Here is a 26690-nt window from a genome sequence, read left to right on the forward strand (position 1 = left end):
CGAGGGAGAGAGTTCCGCGTTTGCTGCCCGCCGCTGCTGCCCGCCGCTGCTGCCCGCCGCTGCTGCCGCTGTCGCCGATATGTGTTGTGCCCGCCCGTCTGTTCGTCCGTGCGGGCCGCGACGATGGGACGGCGGGCGGGTAGCGCTGGGCGAGCGGGAGATGAACGTGAGGAGTCTTTGAGTGTGATGTGATGAGTTAGAGTAAGGGAGACGGGCGGGAAAGCGGGCGAGCAGACACCGATCGCACAGAAGAACTGAAGGACACAGTCCAGGGTCTGCCTATAGTGTTCCCAATTAGATACATGGAGGTAGGCAAAGAGATTGCGATTGGAATGAACACAGTGACTGATATGAGACAGACTGGATGGAACTAGGGCAGCACAATCACAGAACAGTAGAACACTGCCAGTTCCCTTTTTTGGTGGCAGACGATGCACTCTCTGCTCTTGATCAAGGGCACTCGGTCGTAGAGGACGTAAAGACGCCGGGCAATGGAAGCAAGAAGGGCAATGTACATTCAGATAGACAGGCAAACCAAACCACCACCAGATCGACGACGCATACACTCAGCGATGAACGACGATGGGGCCACCGCAGTATGGGAGAGTAGCAGCCCAAGCAAGCAACGAACCAACCAACCCAACCAATCAGCACGCCAGCCAAAAATGTCACTCCTCATGCAGCTAACCTAACGACGAAAAGCAACGACCAAGCCAAAAGCTTAAAAGGTTCCACCACCTTGGGTCCACCCCAATTCAACACTACTCACCCACCTCAAACCAATATCACATCTCATGTATGTACCTACCAGTCATCCGTCACATCACACCCCCCTCACCACCGTGCTAGCACCCGGAATAGCCACCTCCGCGAAAAAAGACGTGGTGATTGTGGCGCCACCCGCGGCATGCTGGAAGCGTATCTCGCGCTCTGCCCACTCGCTCGCCCTGCTTACCCAATCCATACCCGTCGACGAATTTAGTCTTTGCGCATGTGCGGTGGACGCCTTTCTTCCTTTTGCTTTTGACACCAATGGAGAGTTGGCCAGCAGGGTGCGGTGGAGGGCGGCGATGGATGCTTTCCCGCTTTGGGCGAGGATGCGAAATCTAAAGCGCATGCCATCGGGCGATGGTGGGAGTGGTGAATGCTGAGAATGCCATGTGAACGGCTGCGGGGCGACGTCAGGGATCTCTGCGAAATATAGCGTTTGTCCAAAAGAGGTATCCCTTCCATCTTTGAGACAGGAAAATGGGCTGCTTGGTTCAAAGAAGGAAGCCTGTCCGCAGCTAACGCGGGAATGTTAGTCGATTCGCTTGGCCGTTGGTTAACTGTCATCGATTTTCGTTGTGGTAGATGGTTTGGGTCATTACAGGGAGCCGGAAAGAAGAGAAACAAACTCCAGTTCCATGCTCCGCTTTGTCGTCACATCTCTTTCCCTCCCCCACTACTCACACCAGCTCGTCAAGAAAACGAGAGACACATACACACACACAGTACATTGAACACGTCCTTCCATCTGCCCCAATGATGGCATCACTCCGGTCATGCTTCCAAGCAGTGAGCGTCAGTCCTTCTGTCCGCATTCCAAACATGCCAATTACTCAAGCAGAGGATCCGTCATCGCTCCACTTCGCGCCATCGTAGATGCTGCCATTCTTGTTTCCGCTGAATTCCAGCTTTGCGAGGAACTCGGGCGGCACGCTTGGGAGGTACTTGCGCTCACGCTCCTTGTCCGTACCACCAAAGCCCGCGCCGTAAGTCACGAGCATGTCTGTACTCGTCGGCAAACTGAAGGGCAACATGAGTGCCGGGTCCAGCAGCAGGTTCTCAGGGGCGTCTTCGTCGTCGCCGCTGTCGTAGTGGATGGTCCCTTGGTATGTGTATACCGAAGTTGGGCTCCCGGGCCGCTGCTGCTGCCCTTCTAGAGTCGGGCTGCTGGGCTCCCCTGCTGGCGCCGACGGGATCGGCGGCATGGATTTGCGGGATAGTCGGCTGAGGCGGCGGTCGGCGGCTTCTTTCTGCAGGTTGAAGAGATACTTCATGGCGGGTTTCGGGAGCGTCTTTTCTCCGACCTCCGGACGATAGTAGCGGACTGCGTGGTTGATTTGTTGCGGTGTTAGGCGAGGCAGCTGCTCAAGAGTATCCTTGATGGCGTCAATGTTTTCGCCGAAAGATGAGAAGCACTGGAGCCACTGCAACAACTGAACGACAGGCTCAAGATGCCGCCGCGCAGCGTCGACTGTGTTTTCCCCAGTTGCCGTCAGAGCGCCGCCCTCGTAGTGATCGGGTTGCCGGTTATTTTGGCGCGCCCAGTCCTCGATGGTGGACACGTTCATTCGTATTTGCATAGCCTTTGTACGGGCCAAATATTTCCTGTTGGACATGATGCGATTGAACAACTCGGATCCAAGCCAGTACAGAAGTTGCGACAGCACTTGCGCCGTTATGACCGAGTGGATGTCGTACAGGTCTAGCACAAACAACGTAGAAGAGAGGAGAGAGGTGATGTTTCTGGGCGACACCTTGGCTCTCCGTTTTGGCGAGGGCGGTCGAAACCGCTTCTCGAACGGCTCCGGGGGTTTTGGTTTGCTCTTGCTTTTGAAAATCTTCCACTCGTGCTGGAAAGTCACGTCCTCCAGTCCGGGAATGGTTTCATGTTCGAGCATGGCGGTGTCGAGGACTTTATCCATTCGACGCTCGGCATCCCGAATGACGTAGATGAAGATTTCGTTGATGAGCTCGGAAATCTGGCACTGAAAATCGGTAGTGGCCTGTACCAACCCCGTGTCCTTTTTCAAGTAATAGAGCAATAACGTGGCGTTCGAAATCCAAAAGGCAAGGATGGTCATGTCCCACTGGTGCTTTTCCACCACGTCGTTGATCTTGTCCATGGCGGATACAAGCAGCTGTTCCAAGAGCGCTTCGCTCGAGTGATAGTGCGCATATCTTGCGGCTAGGAATAAAATGTTTGCCGGGACGGGTTTCTGAGATGGAGACCTCGTCGGGGTCATGTTCGTGATAATGATGTCGAGGATGCGGTCAAGCTCGTTTTCTTGAAAGACAAACATTTGGTCGTTGAGGCATCGATCCCACACAAATTCTTGGCCTTCTTCAATTTCGTCGGGGGTCTAGATGGTGAGTTGAAATGAGCTGCTGCTGTCCCACATGCGTTGCCGTACTCACCTCTGGTCGGTCATCAAGCCCCAAATTCCCCAGGTCGACCTCCAAATTAAGAGAACTTTCCATGGCCATTCGTCGTCGAAATTCGTTTTCTGCCACTTCCTCCGCGAACTTGTCCTCGTTGAATCCTGCCGTGTAAAAATCATCGTCTCGTGCCGATACTCCGGTATTCCCTATCGAGTACCCGCTCTCGTGAAGATACTCCGACAGCTCGCTATCGGGTGCGACAAAGTCAAAAGCAGTCCTTCCAGAGGATGATGCCATGTCCGGCTTGGCACCCTTGTCGAGCAAAAGCTTTGCTATCGATTTGTGCCTGTTGGTCATGGACCACATCAACGGGGTCCAGCGGTTCCGGTCCTGAGTGTCCACGTTTGCGCCGTTGTTGACCAGAGTGGAGACGACGTCTTCGTGGCCAAAGCAGGCAGCGTAGATGATTGGCGGGGTGCCCTCGTTGTCTGGCGCGTTGACATCGACGTAGCCCTTTGCTTTGCCGGTAACGAGCCGCTCAACGGTTTCAGTGTCACCGTTGGACGCGGCCAGGTTCAGGGCATTCTGCAAGATGTCCTTTTTCTCGGCCTCGGACAACTTTTCGTCCTTGATGATTGTATCTTCGTTTCCGCCGCCCTTGTTGTCATCGTTTAGGCGGGCTTGCCGCTCCAGCATTTCCCCCAAGCGACTCTCGCTCTCTTGGGCCGACGGGCCTTGATTGCTGTTCAGGTCGAGGTCGAAGCCAAGGGGTTTTGCGGGCAGCGGATTGGACAGGAACTGAGACTGGCCTGATGTTTGCGCACACAATTAGCACATCGAGGACAAAGACGGGTGGATCAATTGGAGGTGCGGCCATGAAACCCATGGGGTCCGTCTGCGACAGATGAGGGCCGGGGGGATGAGCGTACCCTGCCAGCCGTCGTACATTTCGGTCTCGGGGCCGGAGATGTCGACATTCTTGCGGTCGTCGAGCGACTTGGGCAGGTCGTCGGGCAAGGGCCGCTGTTTCTTGGGGCTTGCGGAAGCAGAGGCCGAGGGGGAGGCAGAGGGGTCGCGGATGGGTTTCTCATCGGAGGAGGCCTCCATGGTGGAGCATGGGGCGGGCCAGGACCGGGACCAGATGAGGTGAAGCCAGGTCGGCTCCGCAGGCGTCTCAGAGCATGCGCCTTGGGGTGGCGAAGATGGAGATAGAGTTGGGACTTGGGAGCGAGGACGGCCAGATGTCCAGATTTGCGTGAGGGAAAGATGCGGCTCGCGGGGGGGGGGGGGGGGTGACGTTGACGGGAGGCACGCACGCCAAGCCCCTGCCCTGCCCTGCCCTGTCCCCGGCCATGTCTGACCCTCTCTCAACTGCACTGGACCCGGAGAGATTGACGCCAACGTACATGTCGAGTGGCAACTGCTCTGCTGTGAACTGCATCATCACCTCACCATCCAGGCCTGCCGCCTTCTCCCCACCTCACTCCGTCCTCTTCCCGTTCCTTCGCGCCCTCTTTGCTGAGCCAAACCTCTCACCGACCATGATTTGAACCTCCGAGACCCTTGACTCTTGCTTGCCTGCATGCTCCACCGCGCCGCAATGGACGAAGATGGCCCCTCTGGCGTCAAGGTCGCTCACCACGCGCTCTTGCGCCTTTCTGAACTGCCAGGCTACTCTTGGGATGCCGATGCAGAGCCCTTCCACAGCGTGAGTCCGACTTGACTGCGCATGCCGACCGCCGCGGCCCTGCTGACCATCCTTGTTTGCCCCCAAGTCCTACGATAACTGGCACTTCTATGGCACTCAGCGCTCGCCCAAGCCCGCCCTCGGCCTTCCCATGCGCGCCGCGACCGCGCACAGCTCGTCGCCAGCCTTCTTGGAGGCTCGCCCGCCGGTCAGAAAGCACAAGTCGTCCAATAGCGAGGCGAGCGCAGCGTCCTTCTCGCTGGGGCCTCAAGAGCATGGAAAGCACGTCGTCGCGCGGGTTTCAAGTCATGTGCTTCGACTGGAGCGGGAGTTTCAGCTAGCGAAAAGCATCGTTGACGAGTGCGACCCTGACTGCCTACACTTTGTCCGGCCAATAGAGCTGGTTCGACTGCCGTCCCGACAGGGGAGCGAAAGCTTGGTTGCCTCCATCTTCGAGTCTCCCGGCCCAAACTACATGCAGAATCAAGTCGCCCTCTACCAGGCCACGAAGTGGGACACACCCATGGCGCAAAAGGACGACCGCCAAATGTCGCTGCAGCTCTTTATGCAGTTCGCCATTGGTGCCGCCGAGTCCCTGGAGATACTGCACAATGAGAAGAAGCAGGTCCATGGCGAGATTCGTGGCGACGCGTTCCACTTCGACCCGCAAACTGGCCAAGTGCGCATGCTCAACTTTGGATCTGGCGTGCGCTCCTTTGAAAATGGCCTGACCTCTGCCGGATGGTCTTCGCTCAGCCGCGAGATAGGCGTAGAGCATAAGCTCCAGTTCATTGCGCCGGAGCAAACAGGACGCCTCCCCGCAGAACCAGACACCAGAACCGACATTTACAGCCTCGGCATCCTATTCTGGGTAAGCACTTCGTCGCTCCACCGATAGATCCGCATCGCTGACCCGTGCAGATAATGTTGGTTGCAGAGCCCGCATTCGAAGGAGACAAGCCTCTCGAGGTTATGCAGAGTGTCTTGTCCAGGCGTATTCCTCCCGTGTCCTTGAAGCGCATGGATATCCCTGAAGCGCTCTCAAACGTCATCGCCAAAATGACGGCAAAAAACATTGAAGAGCGCTACAACTCCGTCTCTGGATTGAAGCACGACTTGGTCAAACTCAATTCGATTCTGCTCGAAGGTGATTCGGACGCTTTGCAGAAATTCAAAGTTGCGACAAGAGATGTCTCGAGCTTTTTCAGCCTCCCCTCGCGTCTCATTGGACGAGACAGAGAGCGCCAAACTATCCTGGACATCATCGACAAGGTCTCTCGAAGTCAACATCCTTCGGTCAAAAAGAGCCTGTACAGCTTCAGTTCGCAGTCCGGGTCGTCGATGGGTTCGGCACGATTTGAAAACCTGGGCGCCGACGACATTGTCGACCTGCACTCTGAAAGCGCGAGCTCGCGAGACTCTGAGCACCGAAATGAGTCTAGAACGCCTCGAAATAATTCAGAGGCATCAATATCCCTAGGTGAACCGACCGACCTTCGGCCCTCCTCAGACAGCCTTCCGTCATGGAGCACAGACCTCTCCGCTCGCCGAGCTTCTTCTTCTGCTCAGAATGCCCTAGCCGACGATCCCGCAGAACACCTGAGGAACCACCATAGGGCTAGGAGGCGAGCGCGTTGCGAAGTGATTGCGATTTCTGGTGCCGGAGGCTACGGCAAGTCCAGCTTGATCCAGTCAGTTCAGGCTGTTGTTCGCGGGCGAGGGTTTTATTTTGCCACCACAAAGGTAAGCTTTTTTCCAATATTCCTGATCCGTGGAGCATCACGTCATACATGGCAGCGATCTTCAGGCCTACGCGAAGAATCCGCCTTAACCTGAGCAACAGTTTGACCAAGCCAAGAGAGCCCCATACGAGCCTGTCCTGCGGCTCATGTCATCTCTCTTTCGACAAATATTTTCAGAGGCAAACATTTCTACCGATTTTCACAACGCGGTCCGAGCTCATGTGCAGCCGGTGTGGCACCTTTTGCACAGCTACCTGGATCTGCCCCAGTGGCTATTAGGGACCATCTCAAAGCCGCTGATTGACGGTGTCCCTCCGCAGCAAAACTACTCGAACTCGACCAACCCAAGCCGCAATGCATCCCGATTGATGAACACATTTCTTGATGTCTTGAAAGTGCTGGCTAGGCAACAATCTATCTGCTTCTCCGTCGACGACCTCCAGTTTGCTGACGAAGAGAGCCTGGATTTGATCCAGTCGATTGTGAATAACAAACTCCCTCTGGTCCTTATTCTGACATATCGAGAGGACGCAAAACTGTCCCCTGGTATTCGGACACTTTTGGGACAGGCCGCAAGGCAAGTTGGTCAACGTTCTGACAAATACCAGCATAGGTTTGACGCTGTACACAGGATTGAGCTGAAGCCCTTCAGCGAAGCCGACACTGCAACTTTTGTTGCCGAGACGCTTCACAGAGATCCAGAATACTGTTTGCCTCTTGTCGCAACCATTCACGAGCGCACAGGGGGCAGTCCCTTTTTCGTCAGAGAGATGCTCGATTCTGCCCACAGAAAAGGATGCATTTACTATGACTGGAAAGACTCTGCTTGGCACTATGACCTGGACAAGGTCTTTGCCGAGTTCAAGTCGACCTCTTATGGTGCCCAGATCAACAACGACTTCCTGGTCAAACGTCTGCAGGAACTCCCAACCCCGACTCGCTACATGCTCCAATGGGCGTCCCTTATTGGAAGCACGTTTTCATTCTCCCTCGTAAAGCGCTTGATGCACGGAAAAGACTCGACCAGTGCAGCCGGATTGCCATTGACTTCAGGCGATGCCATCAATGCGATCGACACTGCGCTATCTGCGTACATTGTCATGGCTGGAGACACCGAGGATCGCTTCCGTTTCTCTCATGATCGCTACATGCAGGCCGCAAAAGCCCTCATCGAGAGAGAAAACTTCGACGAGGCAGAGATGCATTTTGAAATCTGCAAGGTCATGATCGAGGCCAACTACATTGACAACACGACAACGGGATCCAAAACGCTCTTCACGAAAGCCAGGCACGTGGCCTGTGCTGGGGAACTTATAAGGCAGAGAGTCGAGCATAGAGCTTGTTACCGCTACACGCTCGAGACGGCCGCAGAAAATGCGTGCGAAGCCGGCGCGCGCCCAACCGGTCTCTTCTATTACACGAGATGCTTCAATCTGCTCCAAGAATTCCCGTGGAATGATGAGTTGGAAGATGTCGACTACTCTGAAACGTTGCGCATCTATACCCGTTCAGCAGAATGTTACTGGTACCAAGGTTTCTTTGAGCCAGCTCTTGGGCTTTGTCAAACCATCTTTCAGAACGCAAAGACCGCAGAAGACAAAGCACCGAGTTGGATTCTCCAATCACGAATCTTTGCCATGCGGGGAGACTCCTTTGCGGCTTACCAAGCTCTCAAACAGTGTCTGATGGACCTAGGAATCCAGGTCCCTGACATCTCTTGGGAAGAGTGCGACGCCAAGTTTGAAAAGACATGCGCCACTTTGCAGCAGAGCGACAAGCACGAATTGCTCTCCCGGCCTGTGAGTACAGATCGGACGCTGCTCGCAATCGGTGCGATCCTCATCGAACTGGCGAGCGCCGCGTACTGGACTGACTCGAAGCTATTCTATCAAATGAGCATGATGATGGTGGACCTCCACCTCAACCGTGGCCACTTTCCTCAAGCGGCGCTTGGCTACATACACGTTGCCAGTATTGCTGTAGCACGATTCGGAATGACCAAGTTTGGAGTCGACATCGGAGATTTTGCAAAGCAGTTCTTTCAGATGTTTCCAGACGACTCCTTTATCGTTGGACGCGGCGAGACCCTTCATGTTTGCTTCATCGGTCACTTGCAGACACACATTCGAGATCAATTGCCCGTCCTTGAAAGGGCCATGAACGCTACTGTCCTCTCCGCCGATAAGATCATGTCTCTACTCAACTTGGGCATTACAGCGTCTTTCAAATTCTGGGCTGGTCAGCCCGCGTCCGAAATCGAGGCCTTTGTGAATGAGGCGCCAGCTGAGTTCAAGAACTGGGAAGAAGACCTCCGAGGCGGCGTCCTCCTGATTGCGGCACGACAATACGCACGAGCGCTCCAAGGCGAGACGGAAGTGAGAAATGCCAAAAAGGTGCTCTGTGACAACAAGCACAACAGTTCCGACTACTTGGAGTTCATCGAATCTCGATCTTCGAACCCGAAGCGACCCAAGACAGTTTACCTTGGCGCCATGCTTGCTACGCTCTTTAGGTACGGCCACTTTGAGGAAGCCATCGATCTAGGCGAGAAGCTCCTCCCTATGATGGAAGGTGTTTGGTGCATGCGCCAGAATTATGCCAATCTCACCTATCTCTCTTTGGCATATTTTGGAGCGATGGACCAGAATCCTCAGCGCCCGGAGAAGGAAGCCACTTTGCGGCGCATCTCAACTTTTGCGGACAAGATTCGAGTCGCTGCGAGTTTCAACGACACCAACTATCGCATATGGCTAGCGTTGGTTGAAGCTGAACACGCGGACTTTTCTGGAGACTCGGCGACAGCGTCAATTCACTACGAGAATGCCTTGGACTGGGCCGAATTGGATTCGTTCTGGCTCGAGCAGGCTCTTGCCTTTGAGCTCTACGCCGGCAGCTGCCTTAGACGGGGAGCTCGCAGACCCGCGCGCCGACTCCTCAAGGACGCCATCAGATGTTATACCAACATCGGGGCCATTGGAGTCGCAGACTGGATTAAGGACAAGTATTCGTACGTCCTCCTGGGCGAGACCGTCGTCACGAGCGTAGACGCTTCGTCGCAGACAGAGATTGTTGACACTGGCAACACTTCGTACAAACTCGGGAAACACGAAGGCCAAACGGACAAAGAGACCTCCGCCGACAGGACTGAGGCATGGCTCTCTCCGGTTCCTGCGCAAGGCCCGCTGAAGAAAGGTGACACGCTGAGCGACTTGCCTGGTGGCTTTTCGGCCGTTGGCCTGGACGTCATTGACCTAACGGGAATACTCGAGTCCAGTCAAGTTTTGGCGTCGGAGCTCCAAGTGGACAACCTTTTGGCGAAGATGACGGAGATCATCCTGGAGTCTACTGGCGCCGAATTGGCGGCCATAGTCACAGAAGATGAGAAGCGTGGATGGAGCATCGCAGCAACAGGTGGTCCCGATGGAGTCAACAAGTATCCAGAGGGCCAAACTCTTGAAGCAGTAGAGGACCAAGTCGCCAAGCAGGTCACGCTTTACGTGTTGCGTTTCCGGGAAACGGTGTTTGTCCAGAATCTCCTCGAGGATGAAAGATTCCTCAACGTAACGGACGCGTACAGAAAACGGAACCCTGATGGAAAGGCTGTCATTGCCATTCCAATCCTGCACGGCGACGATCGCCTCTTGGGCTCAATCTACTGTGAAGGCGCGCCAAACCAGTTTAGTGAGCGCAACCTTACCGTCCTTCGCCTGCTCGTCAACTCGGTCTCGGTTTCACTCGCCAATGCGCTGCTGTTTAAAAAGGTCCGCGAGATTAGCGCCAGCAACGTCGCTATGCTCGAGATGCAAAAGCAATCGCTGGCTCAAGCACGAGCCTCCGAGATCAAGGCCAAGGAAGCCGAGGCCATAGCCATCCAAAACATGAAGATGAAGGAGGAAGCGGCAAAGGCCAAATCTCTTTTCCTCGCCAATGTCTCTCACGAACTAAGGACACCTCTCAATGGTGTCATTGGCATGAGCGAACTTCTCAAGGGGAGCAATCTGAACTCGGAGCAAGAAGGCTATGCGAACAGTATTCGAGTCTGCGCCGACACATTGCTCTCTGTGATCAATGACTTGCTGGACTTCAGCAAGCTCGACGCTGGCAAGATGAAAATGATTCATGTGCCAGTGTCATTGACAGAGACCATAAACGAGGTGGTCCGCGCCCTGTCATTTACTAATCTAGAGCGCGGGCTCGAAACAATTGTACGGCTTGAATTGGATCCAGAGCTCTTTGTACTGGGCGACCCCGTCCGGCTACATCAGATTTGGATGAACCTGTTGTCCAATTCGTACAAGGTAAGCGTTGACACGCCCTTCCTGCGCTTTCCCATTCCAGGTGCCACAGGATCCCAACATCTTCCGCCTGCGCCCTCCAACGTGGCCAGCTGATTATTACCACTGTCATCGTTGTGAGCGTTTGGTGCAAGACGTTCTTCCCCTACCCCCCTTTACATGGCATCATGTATCCACGGCACTTTCTCATATACTTCACAGTTCACATCGCAAGGCACAGTCACCGTCGAAGCCAAGACTCTATCCGAAGATTCAGAAAGCATAGATGTCAAATTCAGCGTGTCAGACACTGGCATTGGAATATCAGAGGCTCAGCAAAAGAAATTGTTCCTGCCTTTCAGCCAGGTTGAAGATGCCAGCAATCGGTCCTACCAGGGCACCGGTCTTGGTCTCAGCATCGTCAAAGCTCTGATTGAGACCACCATGGGCGGCAAGATTTGGCTCAACAGTGAGCTAGGAAAGGGTACTACGGTATCATTCCAACTGCATTTCTTAAAAGTGTCCAAGCAACAAGTTGTAGAAGAGGCAAACAGAGGTCAACCGCAAGCTGAGCCACTGCCGCCGGCTCAGCAGAGAACAGAGTTCGGGTCTGATGAAGAAAAGACAGGGGACGCGGTGGAGAGACCAGACAACGTCCACCCTCCTTCTGTCAAGGGCCTTCCCAAGATTCCACGCGAGCAGATTCGAGTCGCCATCGCCGAGGACAATGCCATCAACCAGCGTATCGCCATCTCCTTTGTTAAGAAACTCGGCTTCAGATGCGAGGCGTTTGGCGACGGAAAAAAGACCATCCAGGCCCTCGAGAAGGCTTCAAAGGAAGGAGACCCATTCCACCTGACATTGATGGACGTTCAGATGCCAGTCATGGACGGATACGACGCGACCATGGAGATCCGCAAGCATCCCGATCCGATGGTGCGCGAGGTGCTCATCATCGCCATGACGGCCAGTGCCATTAGCGGCGACAAGGAAAAGTGCCTCGAGGTGGGCATGAACAACTACTTGGCCAAGCCGGTGCGCGCAGCGACGCTGAAGACGTTGCTCGAGTCATACTTGTCGCAGGACCCCAAACAGATGCCCAATCTGCAGCAAGAGGCCACGCAGCTTGCGGAAAGTGTCCTCAAGGAAGCGCAGACGCCAGTGACCGAGGAGAACCCCTACGAGTACGAAACGTCGGACCAGGGCTCAGAACCGACGCCCAAGGCAGACATGGCGAGAGAAGACGCCCTGACAAGAGACGGATTCGGAGGGGAGTGTGATGGAAAGTTGACTCCGACGCCTAGTGGAGGACCCAAAAGCAGGTGCGCCGCGGCAAAAGAGTCGCGACAAAAAGGTACGACGCAGTAGAGAGGGAGAGGAATCAAGGGCTTGTGGACCTCTTGTTTCTGTACGTCGCGAGTCCGTTGGAAACAAGTGTTTTTCCATCTGTCACTCCCGGAGAGGCGGGCACTTTGAAAGACTTTGAGTGCTTTTCTTGCCACTCTGCCTAGAATCGCGCCTATGCATGGCGTGGTGTCGACGAGAGGGGTTTTGCGCTGACGACGGCTAGACGAGGGCAATGAAGGCGCACTCTAGACGCGTGTGGAAAGAACTGGTCGACGGGAGGTGTGGGTGAGAAGAGGAAGGATCAGAGGCGACCAAGCATCATGAGGCAAGATACCCCCTGTTGGAACAATGGCATCAAAACATGAGATACACATACACGCATATTCTCCTTCCCTCTCTCCCCTCCCTAACTCTTGACGTCTCCCTTACGAATGAAAATAATGATGCATGGACGGACGGTAAGGATGTTTTGGGTTGGCTGGGGCTGTGCGAATCGTTTGTTCTCCTTACTACTGCATTGGTTTGTTTCTACTTACGAGCCTGTCTGTCTGTCTGTTTTCCATCTCTATTTCCATCACTGGGTGTGGCCTGCCGGATCGGAATGGGGTGGGGTGGGCAAATGAGCAGGACGGATGATCGGATGGTGGGATGGATGATCAGAGGGGTGTATTATGACGAAACCCAGCATTTGTTTTTGTCATTGTCTTATGTAGCGATCTCTCTTCGTCTATCACGCTGTTCCTTTTTTCTCGTCCACGTTCTCGTCTTTTGTTCTGGTCTTTTGCGTGTTTGGCATTTCCATGAGCGCTGGTCACTGGGATTGGCGTGGATCCGGAAGTGCTCTTCTCTCTCCTCTTCGCCTTCTTTGATGCAATATATTGACCACTAATTCCTCAATCCCTTTTTCTGTTCGTCCCACCATTTTCCCTTCATCCATTTTGATTCTGTCACGCTGTCTGTAGTTGGTGGTCGTAGAGAGCGTCTCTTCGCTATAGCACTAGCTCGTCCAAAGCATAACGGACAAGACCGTCACATCTTCTCCATGCGTCTCGCTCTGATTCGATTCGAGGTTTATCATCGTCTGCTTCTTCGCCGCGAGCTCTCCTGTCAGAGTCTACGCTAGGCGTGCCGTTGGGCAGGCGTCTTATGAAATTCTTTCCCCAATCCAACACACACTGACGACAATCTGCTTTGGGCGACGGGACAACGTCATCGGCTATATGTGCATACTCCCTCTCCGTCACGCCTGTCACGCCCTTCTCTTGTTTGATGCAGGGGTTTGTGGACTGGAATGCCAGAACTCCTTCCCCTCTCCTCCTATATCTCTCCTCCTCTCTTCTCTGATCTCCCCTCCTCTCCTCTCCAAGTGCCCGCCCATCCGACCGCTCGCCCGGCCACACACATAACACATACATGAGAGCAAGCAAGGGCGCCTCGCCTCGCCTCGCCTCGCCTCGCCTCAACCTCTCGCACACAAACAGGCAGACAGACGTGTAGTCGCATGAGTGGCTGGCTAGCTACTCCGATGGCACGCTAGCTCCGTGCATTAGCTATCTACCTACCTACCTACCTAACGACCACTGTAGCCCACTCTACTCCAGTCTAGTCTAGTCCACATCACAACGCCACGCCACCACTTGTCGCGCGGGTGGCTGGTCCGCTAGCGCGTCTGCGCACGCGCGCGCGGGCGTCGTGGCTTTATTGTTTATTGCGCCAGCGCCTTCTTTTTTTTTTTTGTTTCTTCTCCTTCTTCTGTACTCCCCCGTCCGTCAGTCTGTGATTGGGTTTGGTCCGGTCTGTGTTGTGTGGCGGCGGCTTTGTCTCAGGTACTTGCCTGCCTGCTTCTCGCTTCACTTTTCCCCCGTAGCTGCTGCGTGCCTGTGTGCCTTGCTTGATCGGTCGACTCTCGCACAGCAGGACGTATACACACGTGTTTCACAAGATCACGCGGGGGAAGGCGGGTCGGGTTGTTGGATCGATTGTTGTTCTTGTCGGTGGTTGCTTCCTCGGCTGTCTGTCTGTTTTTTGATGGCCCTGCGTGCATGCCTTACTCTCTCTCTACGGACGTATGTATGTGTCAATGAGTAACGTCAAAGGAAGGGCAAGTGGATGGGCGGACACGTGGTTTTGTGCTGCTCCTATTCCTAGATGATGTACAGGTCCTTGTGCACTGCAGGCACCTGACGTTGATGCAAGCGACGCCCTCCCGTCTCCAGACGAGCATCCATTCCCATGTGCACACTACGCATATGCTGCACCTGCTGCTGCTGCTGCTGCTGCTCCTGCTATGCCAAACAGACGTACGTGGAGGATTCCCACGTCGCATGCCTCTACACACATTTGCTGACGCACTGCCGGCTGTTCTGCTTGTTTGATCGCCAAGCGCGAGAAGAGAAAGCAAGTGAGAGAGTGGTGGACGCAAAAAAGTCAGGCCATGAGTCGGCAGCCTTGGTGCCCGCGAGACGCGGCATGGCGGCGCTGGGCACTCTGAGGAGCGGCTGGAATAGCAAAGCCGCCCAGGGAAGGGTGTGCGGTGTGTGGAGCACCTCCTTTCCGACAGCGAGGTCCGGAACGGAGCAAATCGACTTGTAGACTAGCGAGCGGGGGCCCATCTTTGCATCTGTGAGGTGAGGTGAGAAGAAGCAGGGGAGGAAGAGTAGAGGTGTGCGCGCGCCAGTACTTCATACGTTGTTAGGCTGGGTAGGTGGTGGTGGATTATTGGCTGGCTGGAATAATGGCTGGCGGTAGCGTGGGTGGCGCCCCGATCGACCGACTGTGGTCCTGGGTTGTATGTCAGGCGCCGGGGCGCCGGCTGGCGTCTATGTAGTTACCGCGTTGCTGGACTAGACTTGAGAGCAACGAGGGAGGAGCTGAACGGCCAAAGGGAAGAGAAGGAAAGTAAAAGCCGGGACTAGAACGGGAATGAAGGAGTGCGTGGGAGCGTGGATGGGCGGCATGGCGTGGGATGATGCTGTGGAATGGATGGTCTGCCCCAGGAGTACTCTGGGTACCCCCGTGATTGGCTTTGCACTTGGACTTGAGGGAAAACCCTCCATGTGGAGACTGTAAAAGACAATAAATGGTCAAGAAATATCGAAATGGCTGAGCATCACGCCAGAATATATATAGGTAGTATTTGGCAGGTTGATTTGCTGTGGAAATTCGACTTTTTAGTAACGGTTCGTGCAGTTACCTCAGCCCATTTTTTGGCCTCGAGGCATGAGCTGCATGCATGGAGGCCGTCAGACATGCATATGCTGTACAAGCGGAGTTGGCTGCTGACAGGCTGCAAGACGGGACCCGTCGTGCTGGATCCGCCGGCGCACTCGGTTTGGAGTGAGCAGACGCCAAAGTCAGGTGACACTGCGCCGTAAGGATCTCCGCCTACCTTTCGTCGGCCCAAAGAGTCTCTCGTACGTAAAAATACCGTCTACTGCACGTCGTTGTTGTAAAATTCTATGATGGCATTGGCGACGGCCTCGGGGGCCTCGATGGCGTGCCAGTGGCCAACCTTGGGCAGGACCACCAGGCGCTTGGACTCGGCGCCGAGCTCTTCGTACATCCTCTTGGTCGACTCGAGGGGTGCGCTCTTGTCCTCTTCGCCGGCCAACAGAAGTGTTGGTACCTTGACGTGGGGGTAGGCGGGTGGGCGCGCAGCAGCAATGACTCGGCAGTTGGAGACGTAGCCAGCAGGGCTCTGTGCCAGCAGCAGCTCGCGGATCATGGCGCGGGCCAGGGACGACGCGCTTGCCGCCGTCGCTGCAGCAGGGATCGAGTTGGCCATGGCATCCATGGCATTCTCTGCTTCGACGGCAGCGATTCTCTTTTCGAAGACGGCGGTGACTTGCGACGACGGGTAAACCGGGCCGATGAGAACAGCGGCGACGACTCGCTCAGCGTGTTCGGCGGCCAGGTGGGCAGCGACGATGCCCCCCATGCTATGACCAATGACGACAGCACGCGGGATGGAGAGGTGGTCGAGGATCCCAAGGACGTCAGCGGCAAGAGTGTCGATGGATTGCTCGACCTGGGTGTAGGGCGAGCGGGCGGCGCCGGTCGTGTCGAAGGCGACTACGCGGAAGCCGGCGGCGGTGAGAGCGGGCACGAGGGGGATGTAGAAGTTTTGCGAGGAACCGAGGCCATGGTGGAGGATGAAGGTTTCGCGCGGGTGGGAGGAATCAGTGGGCGCAAAGTCGGTGTAGTGGAGGCGCTTGTAGCCGACGGCGAGCCAAGGCATGGCGAGGACGAGGGCGAGGGAATGGAGGGCGAAGAGATTGGAGGTTGGATGGGTTGGAGTTCATGGCGGGCGTGGGGGTGTTTGTGTAGAGAATGAACGGCGTCGGTATGGGTGGCGTCATGGTGTTGCGGGGAGGTTAGGAGCCGGTGCAGTGCAGCTCCCGACGCCGGCGAGGTGGCTACCCGACGACCTGCGACCTGCGACCTGAGACCTGAGAGTCTCTTCCCCTTCCGTCGGCGTCGGCGTCTGTCTGTCTCCCTTATCAACACCCTCATCCAACAAAGTTGAATCAAACCTTGTCCTCCTGCAACACAGCCCTCTCGTTCAGAGTTTGTCCACCACCGTCCTCTTGGTTGGCTGTCGCTGCCAGGTACCGGCTGCAGCCAAGCTGTCGCCCGTGTCTGGACTCAGGCGTCTGGTCTGGTCACTCGCCGCCCCGTCACGGCACGCCACGTCCCGCCTTTCCTTTTCCTCTCCCTCCGCTTCTGAATGACCCAAAGCAAGCCACCACGCGGCATCCACCACCACCTGCGCGCCCCCGATCTCGGCCGTGGCCTTGTCCATGACCACGATCAAGGTATTGCTCCTGCGAGGGGCTGATGGCAAGGCTGCTCATGTGTCAGTTTGTGGGACCCTGTCTTTCCTTTGCCATCTTCCTCGAGCTTGTCTTCCTTTTCCTTTGGCATGTGAAGTCCGTCCTCTTTGCTTCTTTTCTTCGACTTTGCCCTCAAAAAAAGAAACATTCTCCATCCAATCCCCGGCCCTTGACTCGTGCTCTCCACATCATACCCACCGCCCGCATTATTTGCCCGCGCCGTGCGCCTGTCTCCACATATTAGATAGCGGTGTAAGGGGATTTCCAAAAGAGCCATTCAGCCGTCCCCTTATGCTGCTCTCTCCTGCTCCCTACTGGCTCTTTTGTCCCTGGGTCCGATCATTCTCGTGGCCCATCGTTTGATTCTCGCACTCTTGCCTAGCCTACCACAGCATCGGTTTCCTCCGCACACCACTCTCTGTCACACCCGCTGCTGCGCCCGTCCACTTTCCTTTTTCCAAAGCTTATATACCGCCTACTCCTTCTCCCTCACCTACGCCCCTCCGTCCTCCCATTTCGTCGCACTCGCGGTTCAGCCCTACCTCCTGGTCGTAGTGCGCCGGCTCGCACTCGAGGACAACGTCGTTTCATTGTAAGACATGCTCACTGCGCCTTGGCTTGTTCCCCAATCTGATTGAGACGCCGATAGACCATGATACTATATTGACGACAAGCCTTCCTCATGTCCGCCTCAGCAACTACCAAGAATGTCTCTTCTCCATCACCTCTACCCTATGCCGAGCCCATGAGCAGAACAGACAGCGGATTTGAAGAAAACATTCGCCGGTCGATGTCGAAAAGAAGCCTGGCAATCAAAACCTCGTCCTTGGCTGCCGACGATGGCCACGACGGCGTGGGTCATGTCAGCGCCAAATCCCTCCAGCGCGAAGATTCAGTCCAGGATGATCTAAACGAACTCCCTCGGAGTCCCTCGACTTCTGACCAGCCCGCACTCCGGAAACGAAGGTCCAGACCAAGCTCCAAGCATTCGCGGTCAAGCCGGGAATCTTCAGCAACTCATCGACGACCCTCCTTGTCCATCAACCGCTACCGCAGCGCCCCAGATCGCGTCTTCACCCGGCAAGATATTGACGAGGTTTTGGCCCTGCACACACGCAGCTGTTACCTTTTCCAGTCGTTCTCGGTACCACCAAGTGCACCCCAGTCACCGGGACTTTCCTCAATCGGGTCCCGCTATAGCATCGACATCCCACGCGTCAACATTGACGCTACAGCTCCTGGCCAGCTCTCGCGGACGAGTCCGCAACAGTCCATCACACCGGAACTTGCCTCCTACCGCTCAGCTCCTTCCCCTGCTACATCGACCTTTTCCCGACAATCCGGGGCTCCGTCTCCGATACTTCTACCGATCGACCCAGAAGAGGGCGACTTTGAACAAGAACCGTCCACCCCGACGATTCCAGCAACAACAATGCACTGGACTTCCCCGTCGACCCGACGTCGCGAGTACGATGAAATCGACCGATCAACGCGCGGTTTCCGGGGTCTCGTGCGTCGCTTGACGCCCAAGTGCTTCAGCACACGGCATCTACAGCCATTCTATGACGAGAAGAAGGCGACACGCAGTGATGACGACACCGCAAGTGTTCGACGATATCGCATTGATTTGCCCGATGAGGAAGGCGACGATGAAAAGAGGGGACACGAGATGTCAGTGAGGCCCAGTACGGCACCGGGCCGGTTTGGCAAGGGCATGCTGAGGGCCTGGGGATGTGGGTTGAAAGGGACGTGAGGCAAAAGGGGAGAAAGGGGGAACGAACGGACCACTGCGAAGAAAAAAACGACATCACTCGGCAAACGAAGCGGAAGACTTTGCGCCCTGAAAATTGCCCATCACGACACTTGGCGAAAAGGAAAACCGGAAAATTTTAGCAAGGCAGAGGCACGACCCGACCACGGACAGCGTCTGACGCCACGATCTACACACCAAAACTACGTGCGCACTGTTAATCATTTACCTCTTGTGCCCCTGCCTAGGGCCGCGACGCACAAGGGGGAGGTCATGGGACGAGGAGAAGCATTTATACCATCATCATCGTACACATCATCCTACGACACACATACGTCACATATTGCAGCGAGCTAGCGAGCGAGCGAGCCGGACAGGCGAGTCCAGGCGCGAGGCGTCAAGATACCCCCGAGCGAGAGAGCAGGAAGGAGCGCCATCAATTTTTGCTTTCGGATTACATATTTTTGGACTTTTGACATTTAGTGTTGTTTTAATTTCGGAGACACATATACATATTATATGACAGCGAGCAGTCTGTTGTGTCGTAGATGGAAGAGGATGGGAGAAGAGTCTAGATGCTACATGCGTCTAGCAGCATTGATACCAGCGAACCAAGATACCAATGACCGCTCCTTGAGTTAATCGTCTTTTGAATCATGGTGATTACGCGCTTGCTCTTCAACTTCATTCCTTCTACCCCTTTCTTTCTCTGTCTATCTCTCTCCTGTGCCCCCCCTGCGGCACAGCATTTTCTCCTCCGCCGCAATCTAACTGCTCTCAGCTCGTCCTACCCACCTCACCCCCCACCACTGCCGTCACCCGATTAGGAGTCGTTCAATAGAACAAAACAATACTCTTGCCCGAGGCGTGGTGATGCCAAAGGTCAATCGCTCACGGTCGCGGTCCGCGAGCCGGGCGTTAGAGGGTTCCAGTCTCTCTGTGCTTCCAAAGCACACGCATCTCCGCGCTCCATTCTTTGGATCGTCGCGTGCACACCTCCCCAACTCAAGTCAACCCCTCCTACAAAACGAACATCCATCTCATCATGACAACAGCACCACAACGATGATCGTCGTTCGTCGCCACCCAACCCCCCCACCTCCCACCACCACCGCCGCCGCCGCAGTGCAAAAACCCCTCACTCTGTGACTCCACTGTTCTACCACCCCCTGGGCCCTGCGTGCCTGCACTCCAGACGATCCGACCCTCCCTCTCCACAAATCTCAACCCTCGGCCCGTTGACCCGGCGGGTGGGTGGGTGCGCTGGACCCTGACTGACGGCTGACATCACAGTCTGGCTTCGCCACGTGCTCGTGTGGATTTCTCCACCACGGGCTGTGTACATAGGTATCTCCCACACACAAAACGAGCGGGCGGAGCCAAATGGAGTGTCTGGGTTGCGCGTCTGCGATCGACAGGTGGGCAGGGCAGATGGGTACATAGGCAGACAGACAGAGCTGCGCCACCGCTCTTTGCCATCGCCACCCCGCACAAGTGCGTGTTTGCTGAGGTGCCGTCCGTCAAGATGTTCAAGTGCGGTGCGAACGTATGTACAGACGCATTGCTGCTCCGCGCGCGGCCCCGCGAACACGTCCACCCGCCCACCTGCCACGTGGTAGATGCGGCGCTCTGATCTCGGCGGTGTGCCGGAGCTGCTCTAAAGCTGGCCCTCTTCCACCGTACCGCGTCTCCATCCGCGGCGCGGGGCAGAGGTCATGTTGGCAAGGTAGTGACGAGGTGGTGGCGAGGCGGATTGGCAGCCAAAGAAGAGTGGCGCGGGAAAACCAGTACTCCTAGGAAGAGGAGGACGAGGGCACGCCGATTGAAGGTATCAGATATTGCTTGCCTGGTGAGTTAGTTGGTCGCGACGACGCTTCCGCGCTCTCCTCTACTGTGGAATGCCGTTTGCACAGGCCTATTGCATCACCTGCCATAGCATCACCACTGCTGCCCGTCGCTTCGTTTGCGGTCTCGTAGCGTTGCGTTGTGCTCTTGTCTCCTGGAAGCACGCGCATAGGCCTTTTTCTGCTTTTCTCCTGCTTTTCTCCTGCTCTTCTTCTGCTTTTCCTCTAGTTTTCTTCTACTTTTCTTCTGGTTTTCTTCTGGTTTTCTTCTGGTTTTCTTCTGGTTTTCTTCTACTTTGATTACTATTTCTTTTTTTTTTTCTGTTCTTTGGTTTTATTTTCTTTCCTTTTGATTAACTATCCGGCCGCCAATCTGCCCCTTTTTTTACTTCTTGCGCCTCCGCTTATCTCTCTCTCTGTGTGTTGCATGTATGCAGTCAGTGTCGGCCTGATCCGCCTGATAGACCAATATGGCGGCTGTGGCTGGCCACGGACGGGTATTCGAGGAAACAAGAATGAAATCCTGTCAGAATCAGAAGACCCCGTGTCAGGGAAGCGGCCACCGATCGGAACGGGGCAGAAAAGTACGGCGACGACGGTGTTGGTGATGATGAGAATGCAGATGACTTAGACCTTGAATGCGTCTGAGACATGGCAATCTCGTCGCTTTTGACAATCCTCTAGGCCATCTATGTCGTTAAAGCTGCACTGTTAGTTTCGGCTTGCTCTTGTTTTGCCGATTTGATAGGCCGAGAAGTACCTTGCTAGGTGAGATTGTCTAGTGGCTGTCGGTGGTATAGGATGGATGATAGATGGACTAGATAGAAGGAATAATGTGAACAAGTACAGACTAGCGCATTTAAGCAAGAGCGAAATAGGGCGCTGTCTTCCTTTAGTATGAGGAAACAGGAAAACTTTCCCTCACGCCTCCTACACCGTTCAGAAAGGAGAGAAGAGGGGCATTAGCTGGTAGAAAAGTGCAGCGGTGATGTCCAGGATGCTTCTCAGCTGTCATCCGGCATATGTACGACGATGGATGAGACTCTTAATGCTCTCAAAACAGCCGGAAGTAAGATACTTGGCCACTCTTTGCGTAGAAATGGAGCCATCCTTGGTCTTCGAGTTTGCAGGCTCAACAAATCTGCATCGTTGACCAAAACGCCTCGTAGTTTGACTTGAATGCCTTGCGTCCTAGGCAGTTCTCATGTCCTCCACCACCTTTGCTTGCCCGCTGTTGCCGCGATGGAACAGGCAAGAGTTGCAAAGCTGTACTCTGTGAGTTGTATGCCCATTCTGGATCGGCCAATCGCGGAAAACACATCTTTTTGATACCGATTCTTTTATAGCGCTCCGGCTCAGCCAAACATGGTGATCGGGCTGTGCCATAGGCACCTGGCCACTCAAAGTGACTGTAGGCGTATGATTGCTTTCCTTCGCCGAAGCGGGAAAGCAAAACAAGAAGAGATGATGTTCGTGAACGAAAGAAGGAGACGTGATGTGGAAGGTGCAGAGAAAATGACTGAATAAAGAGAAAGAAAACGCACTGATGGAGGCAATCAAGCACGCACTTCTCCACAACAGATCGTGCCAAAAGGAATGGCAGCTCCTAGATCCAGCCGCAGCGCCAGCAACCGCCATGTCCTCTGAGACCAACCATGCCATCTCCACAAGTCAACAAACCACGGGGCGCCAAACCTCGCCCAAAGCAGTGATATCGCCATTTTCAGCCTCCAAAAGGCCAAGCTCATCTTATCACGCAGCCAAGCCTCGCATGGACGACTTCCGCCGCGCACTGAGCACTCTCGACGCAGCTTCCGCCAGATCTGCAGCGGCAGCGGGCAAGATAAGGTGAGGCTCCTGCTCCAGCTCCAGCGCAGGAGCTAGATCTAGGTTCCTATCAGATAGCCGGACGGCGAACGAGCCAGCCTGGCGTCCGGGGCGACAAAGAAGAAAAAAACGTGGTATTTGAGCATGACTCGTGGGGCTTTTGGCGACGGCGAGATGAGGCGGAGAAGCTGGACGACGGCAAGGCTCGGGCACGACGGTGAAACGGTCAAGAGCTGGAGTGGCGGAGGGATGTGTGCAGTGGGTGGTTGGAAAGCTGTGAATCGGACAGGCCAGATGGTGCAGGGAACGTCCCCGCGGCAGAGCAGTGAGGGCAGCGCGCCGACCTTCCTGTTCGAGTGGGGCGTGACGCAGAGCCCCGAAGCTTGGTCTAGCGCTTGTCTGTGCCATGGTCGCCGTAAAGCATTCGTGATTGGTTTGCATGTCGACTTGAGTTGTGGTTTCTAGTCGATGATGGTTAGCGGTGGGCGGTGGCCGCTCAAAATGGATCGAAGGAGCGACGGTTTTCTATTCTTCCCCGCATACAAAGACCGTGTGTCGTCTGTTTTTGGTGGATGGCCTGTTGCAAATGGTCATGGATGAATTCCCGTGTTGTAGCTGTGGCCTTGCTAATCTGCGGGGCATTGGCGATAGGAATGGGTAATCGTATGTCGTTTCGACATGACGGGTTGACTTGTAGTGTGGCGTGGCGCGCTGCTCTGTTCCTTCGACGAAATCCATCAGTCAATAGCATCGCGATGTTGCATGTGCTATCGCATCAAGACTATCCAAACCCCCGGCAAGCGTGGGAAAAACCGAGACCACTTCCTGATCGGTCTCGCTTCCCTAACACCCCATATGTACGCACAACCCGGGGGCCTACCCGCACTCGCTTTTCCTTATCCGCCGCGCGCTGGTTTGGCCCGTTGCATTCGTCGCCACTACTGGCTCCGGAGGCTGTCCCTTTTGTATGTTCGCCAGTGCAGGAGGTCCCCACGAGTCGGATCAATCAAATGAGCGGCTATCCACCCTTATCGCCGACTCCACTGCTGGGGCGACTCCCGCCATGTGTCTGATCAACGGCTCGGCGCGCGCAGCTCTGATAAATTGTGTGTCTTCTCCGGTTGCGCAGTTGTACACGAGGCAGTGGGCGGCCCTCATTTCCTGGAACGATAAACTTTCTTCGCGTCGTTGTACGAACCTGCCCCTCGCCACTGGTCGACCTGCTATACCGGACTGCAGCGCACCGAGCAGATTTCAGTCGTCGACCTTCTCCGCCGTCCTGAAGACCCGTCCACCTCTTTGGAACACAATTGACTGAGACCGAGAGACTGCAGCGCAATGGAGCAATCGACGGAGCAACCACGGCCAGCGACGGTGGGTGCTGACGAGAAGAACATGTCGCACGGAGTGGTTGAAGAGTCGGTTGGCGGAAGTGTCGCAGGCGAGAAGGTGACGGGGAGAATATTGGACCACAGCCACAACGCAGATGCGGCCATGAAAGCGCTGGCCGAGTACGAGGGCCAAGTGTTGGAGCTTAACGAGGAGACGAACAAGCGACTGCTGCGCAAGATTGACAAGCACATCATGCCCGTAGGTTGAGGTCCAAGACGATGTTGACACTGGAAAGCTGACTGACTTTTCTCGTAGATTCTAGTAGGTCGAAATTCGAGTTTGGCCTTGACATTGAATGACTGACCGATTCCAAAGGCGTTGGTATACTGCATGAACTTTCTGGACAAGGTATGACTGAAAAACCAGCCGTGGAAGAACCATTTTTGCTAAATTGCGCAGACAACAATCAGTTACGCTTCAATCATGGGGCTCAAGTTGCCACACGCCGAAGGTGGCATCAACATTACCTCAGACCAATACAGTTGGCTGGGTTCCATGTAAGGGAATCCCGCATACCCGGACGAGCAGCTCAGTAACTTGGCAAGGTTTTATTTTGGTTACTTGGTGTGGGAGTGGCCGACAAGTCGCCTGCTCCAATACCTTCCACTGGGCAAGTATTCGGCGTTCAACATCGTCATGTGGGGCATCGCCCTCACTTGCTTCGCCGCGGTCGATAACTTTGCTGGTGCCATGACCGTTCGCTTCTTCCTGGGTTTCTTCGAAGCGGCCGTGACGCCTGGTTTCGTGCTTTTCACTGCCATGTGGTACCGGAAGGAAGAGCAGGGCGTGCGGACTGGCATTTGGTTCAGCTTCAATGGTGTCGCACAGGTATAAATATCTCTTGCCAGCTCTTGGAGATCATTACTGATGGAGGTCTAGATCGTTGGCGGTTTGGTTGCGTACGGAATCGCTCGGGGGACTGACATCCACGGCTCCTCCATCGAGCCATGGAAGATCCTTTTCATCGTCACCGGCCTCTTCACCATCATCCTCGGGCTTGTCTTCTTCTTCATCATGCCAGACAACCAAATGAACTGTCGGTGGCTGTCTGAACAAGACAAGCTGTTGGCAATCGAGCGCATCCGCGTCAACCAGCAAGGTATCGGTAACAAGACGTTCAAGATGTATCAGTTCAAGGAAGCGTTGTTGGATCCGTTGACTTGGGCCTTCTTCTTCTACTCTCTGTTCAGCAGCATCACCAACGGTAAGCAAATCATGCCTGGGTCGCACATGGAACGCAGACTTACCTCAGCAGGCGGCATCACCAACTTCTTCTCCCTGCTCATCACCTCGTTCGGATATACATCTGAGCAGTCGCTCCTGTATGGAACGCCAGCGGGCGCGGTCGAAATCGTTGCTTTGATCGGATGCGGCTACCTGGGAGATAAAATCGGGAGCCGACTCCTCATTTCGACGTCCGGTCTCCTCGCGTCAATCCTCGGCGTGGCCTTGATCATTGGTCTCCCCGAAAGTATGAATGTTGGGCGGTTGATTGGCTACTACCTGACAGGGTCTGCCGCGACATCATTTGTGGCACTGCTCTCGCTGCTCGGCACCAACGTGGCTGGCTACACCAAGAAGACGACCGTTGGAGCGCTGTATTTGATCGGATACTGCGTGGGCAACATCATTGGACCCCAGACGTTTAGGGGCAACAGCTACGAGACCGCCGAGATCATCATCTTGGTCTGCTACTCGGTGGCAGTGCTGATTGTCGTCTTCATCTTCTTTTACTGCCGCTTGCAAAACAAGAAAAAGGCCGCCATCCGCGCAGCGCCGGATTACCAGAAGCTGGCGAACCAAGAGTGAGTGATCATCCCCGCCCTTCGTCCGGTGTTGTGTAGACAAGCTTTTGCTGACGGTCGTGGTACACAGGTGGCTTGATCTGAGTAAGTGTTATTTTTTCCCGACTGGCCATGTGCCGCCACGGGACGTGTTTACTAACTTATCGCAGCGGATAGAGAGAACCCTGAGTTTGTCTACGTCCTGTAGCTTGGCGTTGGAGATGATAGCAAGCATGTAGTGTGCCAAAATTCGAAGTCTAAACCATTTTCATCGGAATGACCGAAAGCTCTATCCTGGATCGCGGTGCATCGTACTCGTACCCGTTTCTTAAAAGGTAATGATGCTGCGAGAAGTGCCGGCCGGTTGCCATGTCGTTCTTGCCAGATGCTGTGGTAGGATCGACGAAGATGTCAGATTGCTCCAGCCCTATTTAAAGCATGGTCGACGCGTGTCCCAATGGCGGACGAGGAGTTTACGTTTGGGGGCCATGGGGTTTGGTGGACGACAAGGAGCGGAACAACGGCACAGGGATCGGCAGAGGCCGCATGGAGACCACGCACGCATGGTCAGCGGCGCCACTTGCCCCATCTGGCCACGATATACTCGTCCGCGCCACAACCAGGGTGTATAGTGGTTGAGTTTAGAGAGGAGTCTTGGAAGTTGTCCAAGTTTAAGGCCTGGCAAAGAGAGGGATGGCGGGGCGGAGATGTGCGGACAGGCGTCAACTGCCAATCCGACCAGGCGAGGCAAATTCCGCCCGAAACAAGCGCTTCTCCGTCATCATCACGCTTTTGGCCACGCTGCGCTCACTACCCCGTCTCTAGTCCGCTCCTGCCATGGCTTGTCTTTGGGCTCGGCAAACCCTCTCCGCTGTATGCCTCTGTTTTGCCCCGTCTCCGATTTTCCAGATCCTACACCGATGTACCCTGGAAGCTGACAGCTGCTGTCATGGCTGACAATGAGACTGCGCCTTTCCCGTACCAGCCGGACTGTTTAGAGACGTTCGGCGGTTGGCGACTTCTTGGACCCCTTAGCATCTAGTAGTGTTTTAGCGCAAGTGCGT

At 55.1% G+C, this 26690-nt stretch overlaps 6 protein-coding genes across 6 annotated transcripts; 3 read left to right on the plus strand and 3 right to left on the minus strand.

Annotated features, from left to right (window-relative positions):
* Positions 1-1468: 1468 nt before the first annotated feature.
* On the minus strand, positions 1469-4418 carry J3D65DRAFT_60605 (DIL domain-containing protein). The gene is made up of 3 exons (XM_066798414.1): positions 4077-4418; positions 3184-3956; positions 1469-3128 (listed from the first exon to the last, which is right to left on the minus strand). The coding sequence occupies exons 1-3, from the start codon at positions 4252-4254 to the stop codon at positions 1602-1604; spliced, it is 2478 nt and encodes an 825-aa protein (XP_066652304.1). The 5' UTR covers positions 4255-4418; the 3' UTR covers positions 1469-1601.
* Positions 4419-4985: 567 nt separating this feature from the next.
* Positions 4986-12218, plus strand: J3D65DRAFT_605489 (putative histidine kinase HHK1p; the record flags this gene model as incomplete). The annotated part of the gene is made up of 5 exons (XM_066798359.1): positions 4986-5705; positions 5756-6577; positions 6678-10874; positions 10915-11040; positions 11073-12218. 5 exons carry the CDS (start codon positions 4986-4988, stop codon positions 12216-12218), a joined length of 7011 nt encoding a protein of 2336 aa, XP_066652305.1.
* An 870-nt stretch (positions 12219-13088) lies between these two features.
* Positions 13089-13651, minus strand: J3D65DRAFT_633735 (uncharacterized protein; the record flags this gene model as incomplete). Its single annotated transcript, XM_066801149.1, has 1 exon — positions 13089-13651. A coding segment is annotated over one exon (465 nt), but the record flags the coding sequence as incomplete, so codon positions are not given.
* Positions 13652-15278: 1627 nt separating this feature from the next.
* J3D65DRAFT_633744 (3-oxoadipate enol-lactone hydrolase) lies at positions 15279-16805 on the minus strand. Its single transcript, XM_066801150.1, has one exon. It carries the CDS (start codon positions 16432-16434, stop codon positions 15628-15630), a length of 807 nt encoding a protein of 268 aa, XP_066652307.1. The 5' UTR covers positions 16435-16805; the 3' UTR covers positions 15279-15627.
* A 1218-nt stretch (positions 16806-18023) lies between these two features.
* On the plus strand, positions 18024-18725 carry J3D65DRAFT_531139 (uncharacterized protein; the record flags this gene model as incomplete). Its single annotated transcript, XM_066796671.1, has 2 exons — positions 18024-18288; positions 18454-18725. Coding segments are annotated over 2 exons (537 nt in total), but the record flags the coding sequence as incomplete, so codon positions are not given.
* Positions 18726-23666: 4941 nt separating this feature from the next.
* J3D65DRAFT_593712 (membrane transporter) lies at positions 23667-25834 on the plus strand (the record flags this gene model as incomplete). The annotated part of the gene is made up of 9 exons (XM_066797814.1): positions 23667-24040; positions 24098-24103; positions 24158-24190; positions 24242-24339; positions 24388-24670; positions 24722-25046; positions 25098-25647; positions 25718-25731; positions 25797-25834. Exons 1-9 carry the CDS (start codon positions 23789-23791, stop codon positions 25832-25834), a joined length of 1599 nt encoding a protein of 532 aa, XP_066652309.1. The 5' UTR covers positions 23667-23788.
* Between the last annotated feature and the right edge of the window lie 856 nt (positions 25835-26690).

The sequence above is a fragment of the Phyllosticta citribraziliensis genome (assembly GCF_038025025.1).
Source record: "Phyllosticta citribraziliensis strain CPC 17464 chromosome Unknown J3D65scaffold_10, whole genome shotgun sequence".
Taxonomy (NCBI): domain Eukaryota; kingdom Fungi; phylum Ascomycota; class Dothideomycetes; order Botryosphaeriales; family Phyllostictaceae; genus Phyllosticta; species Phyllosticta citribraziliensis.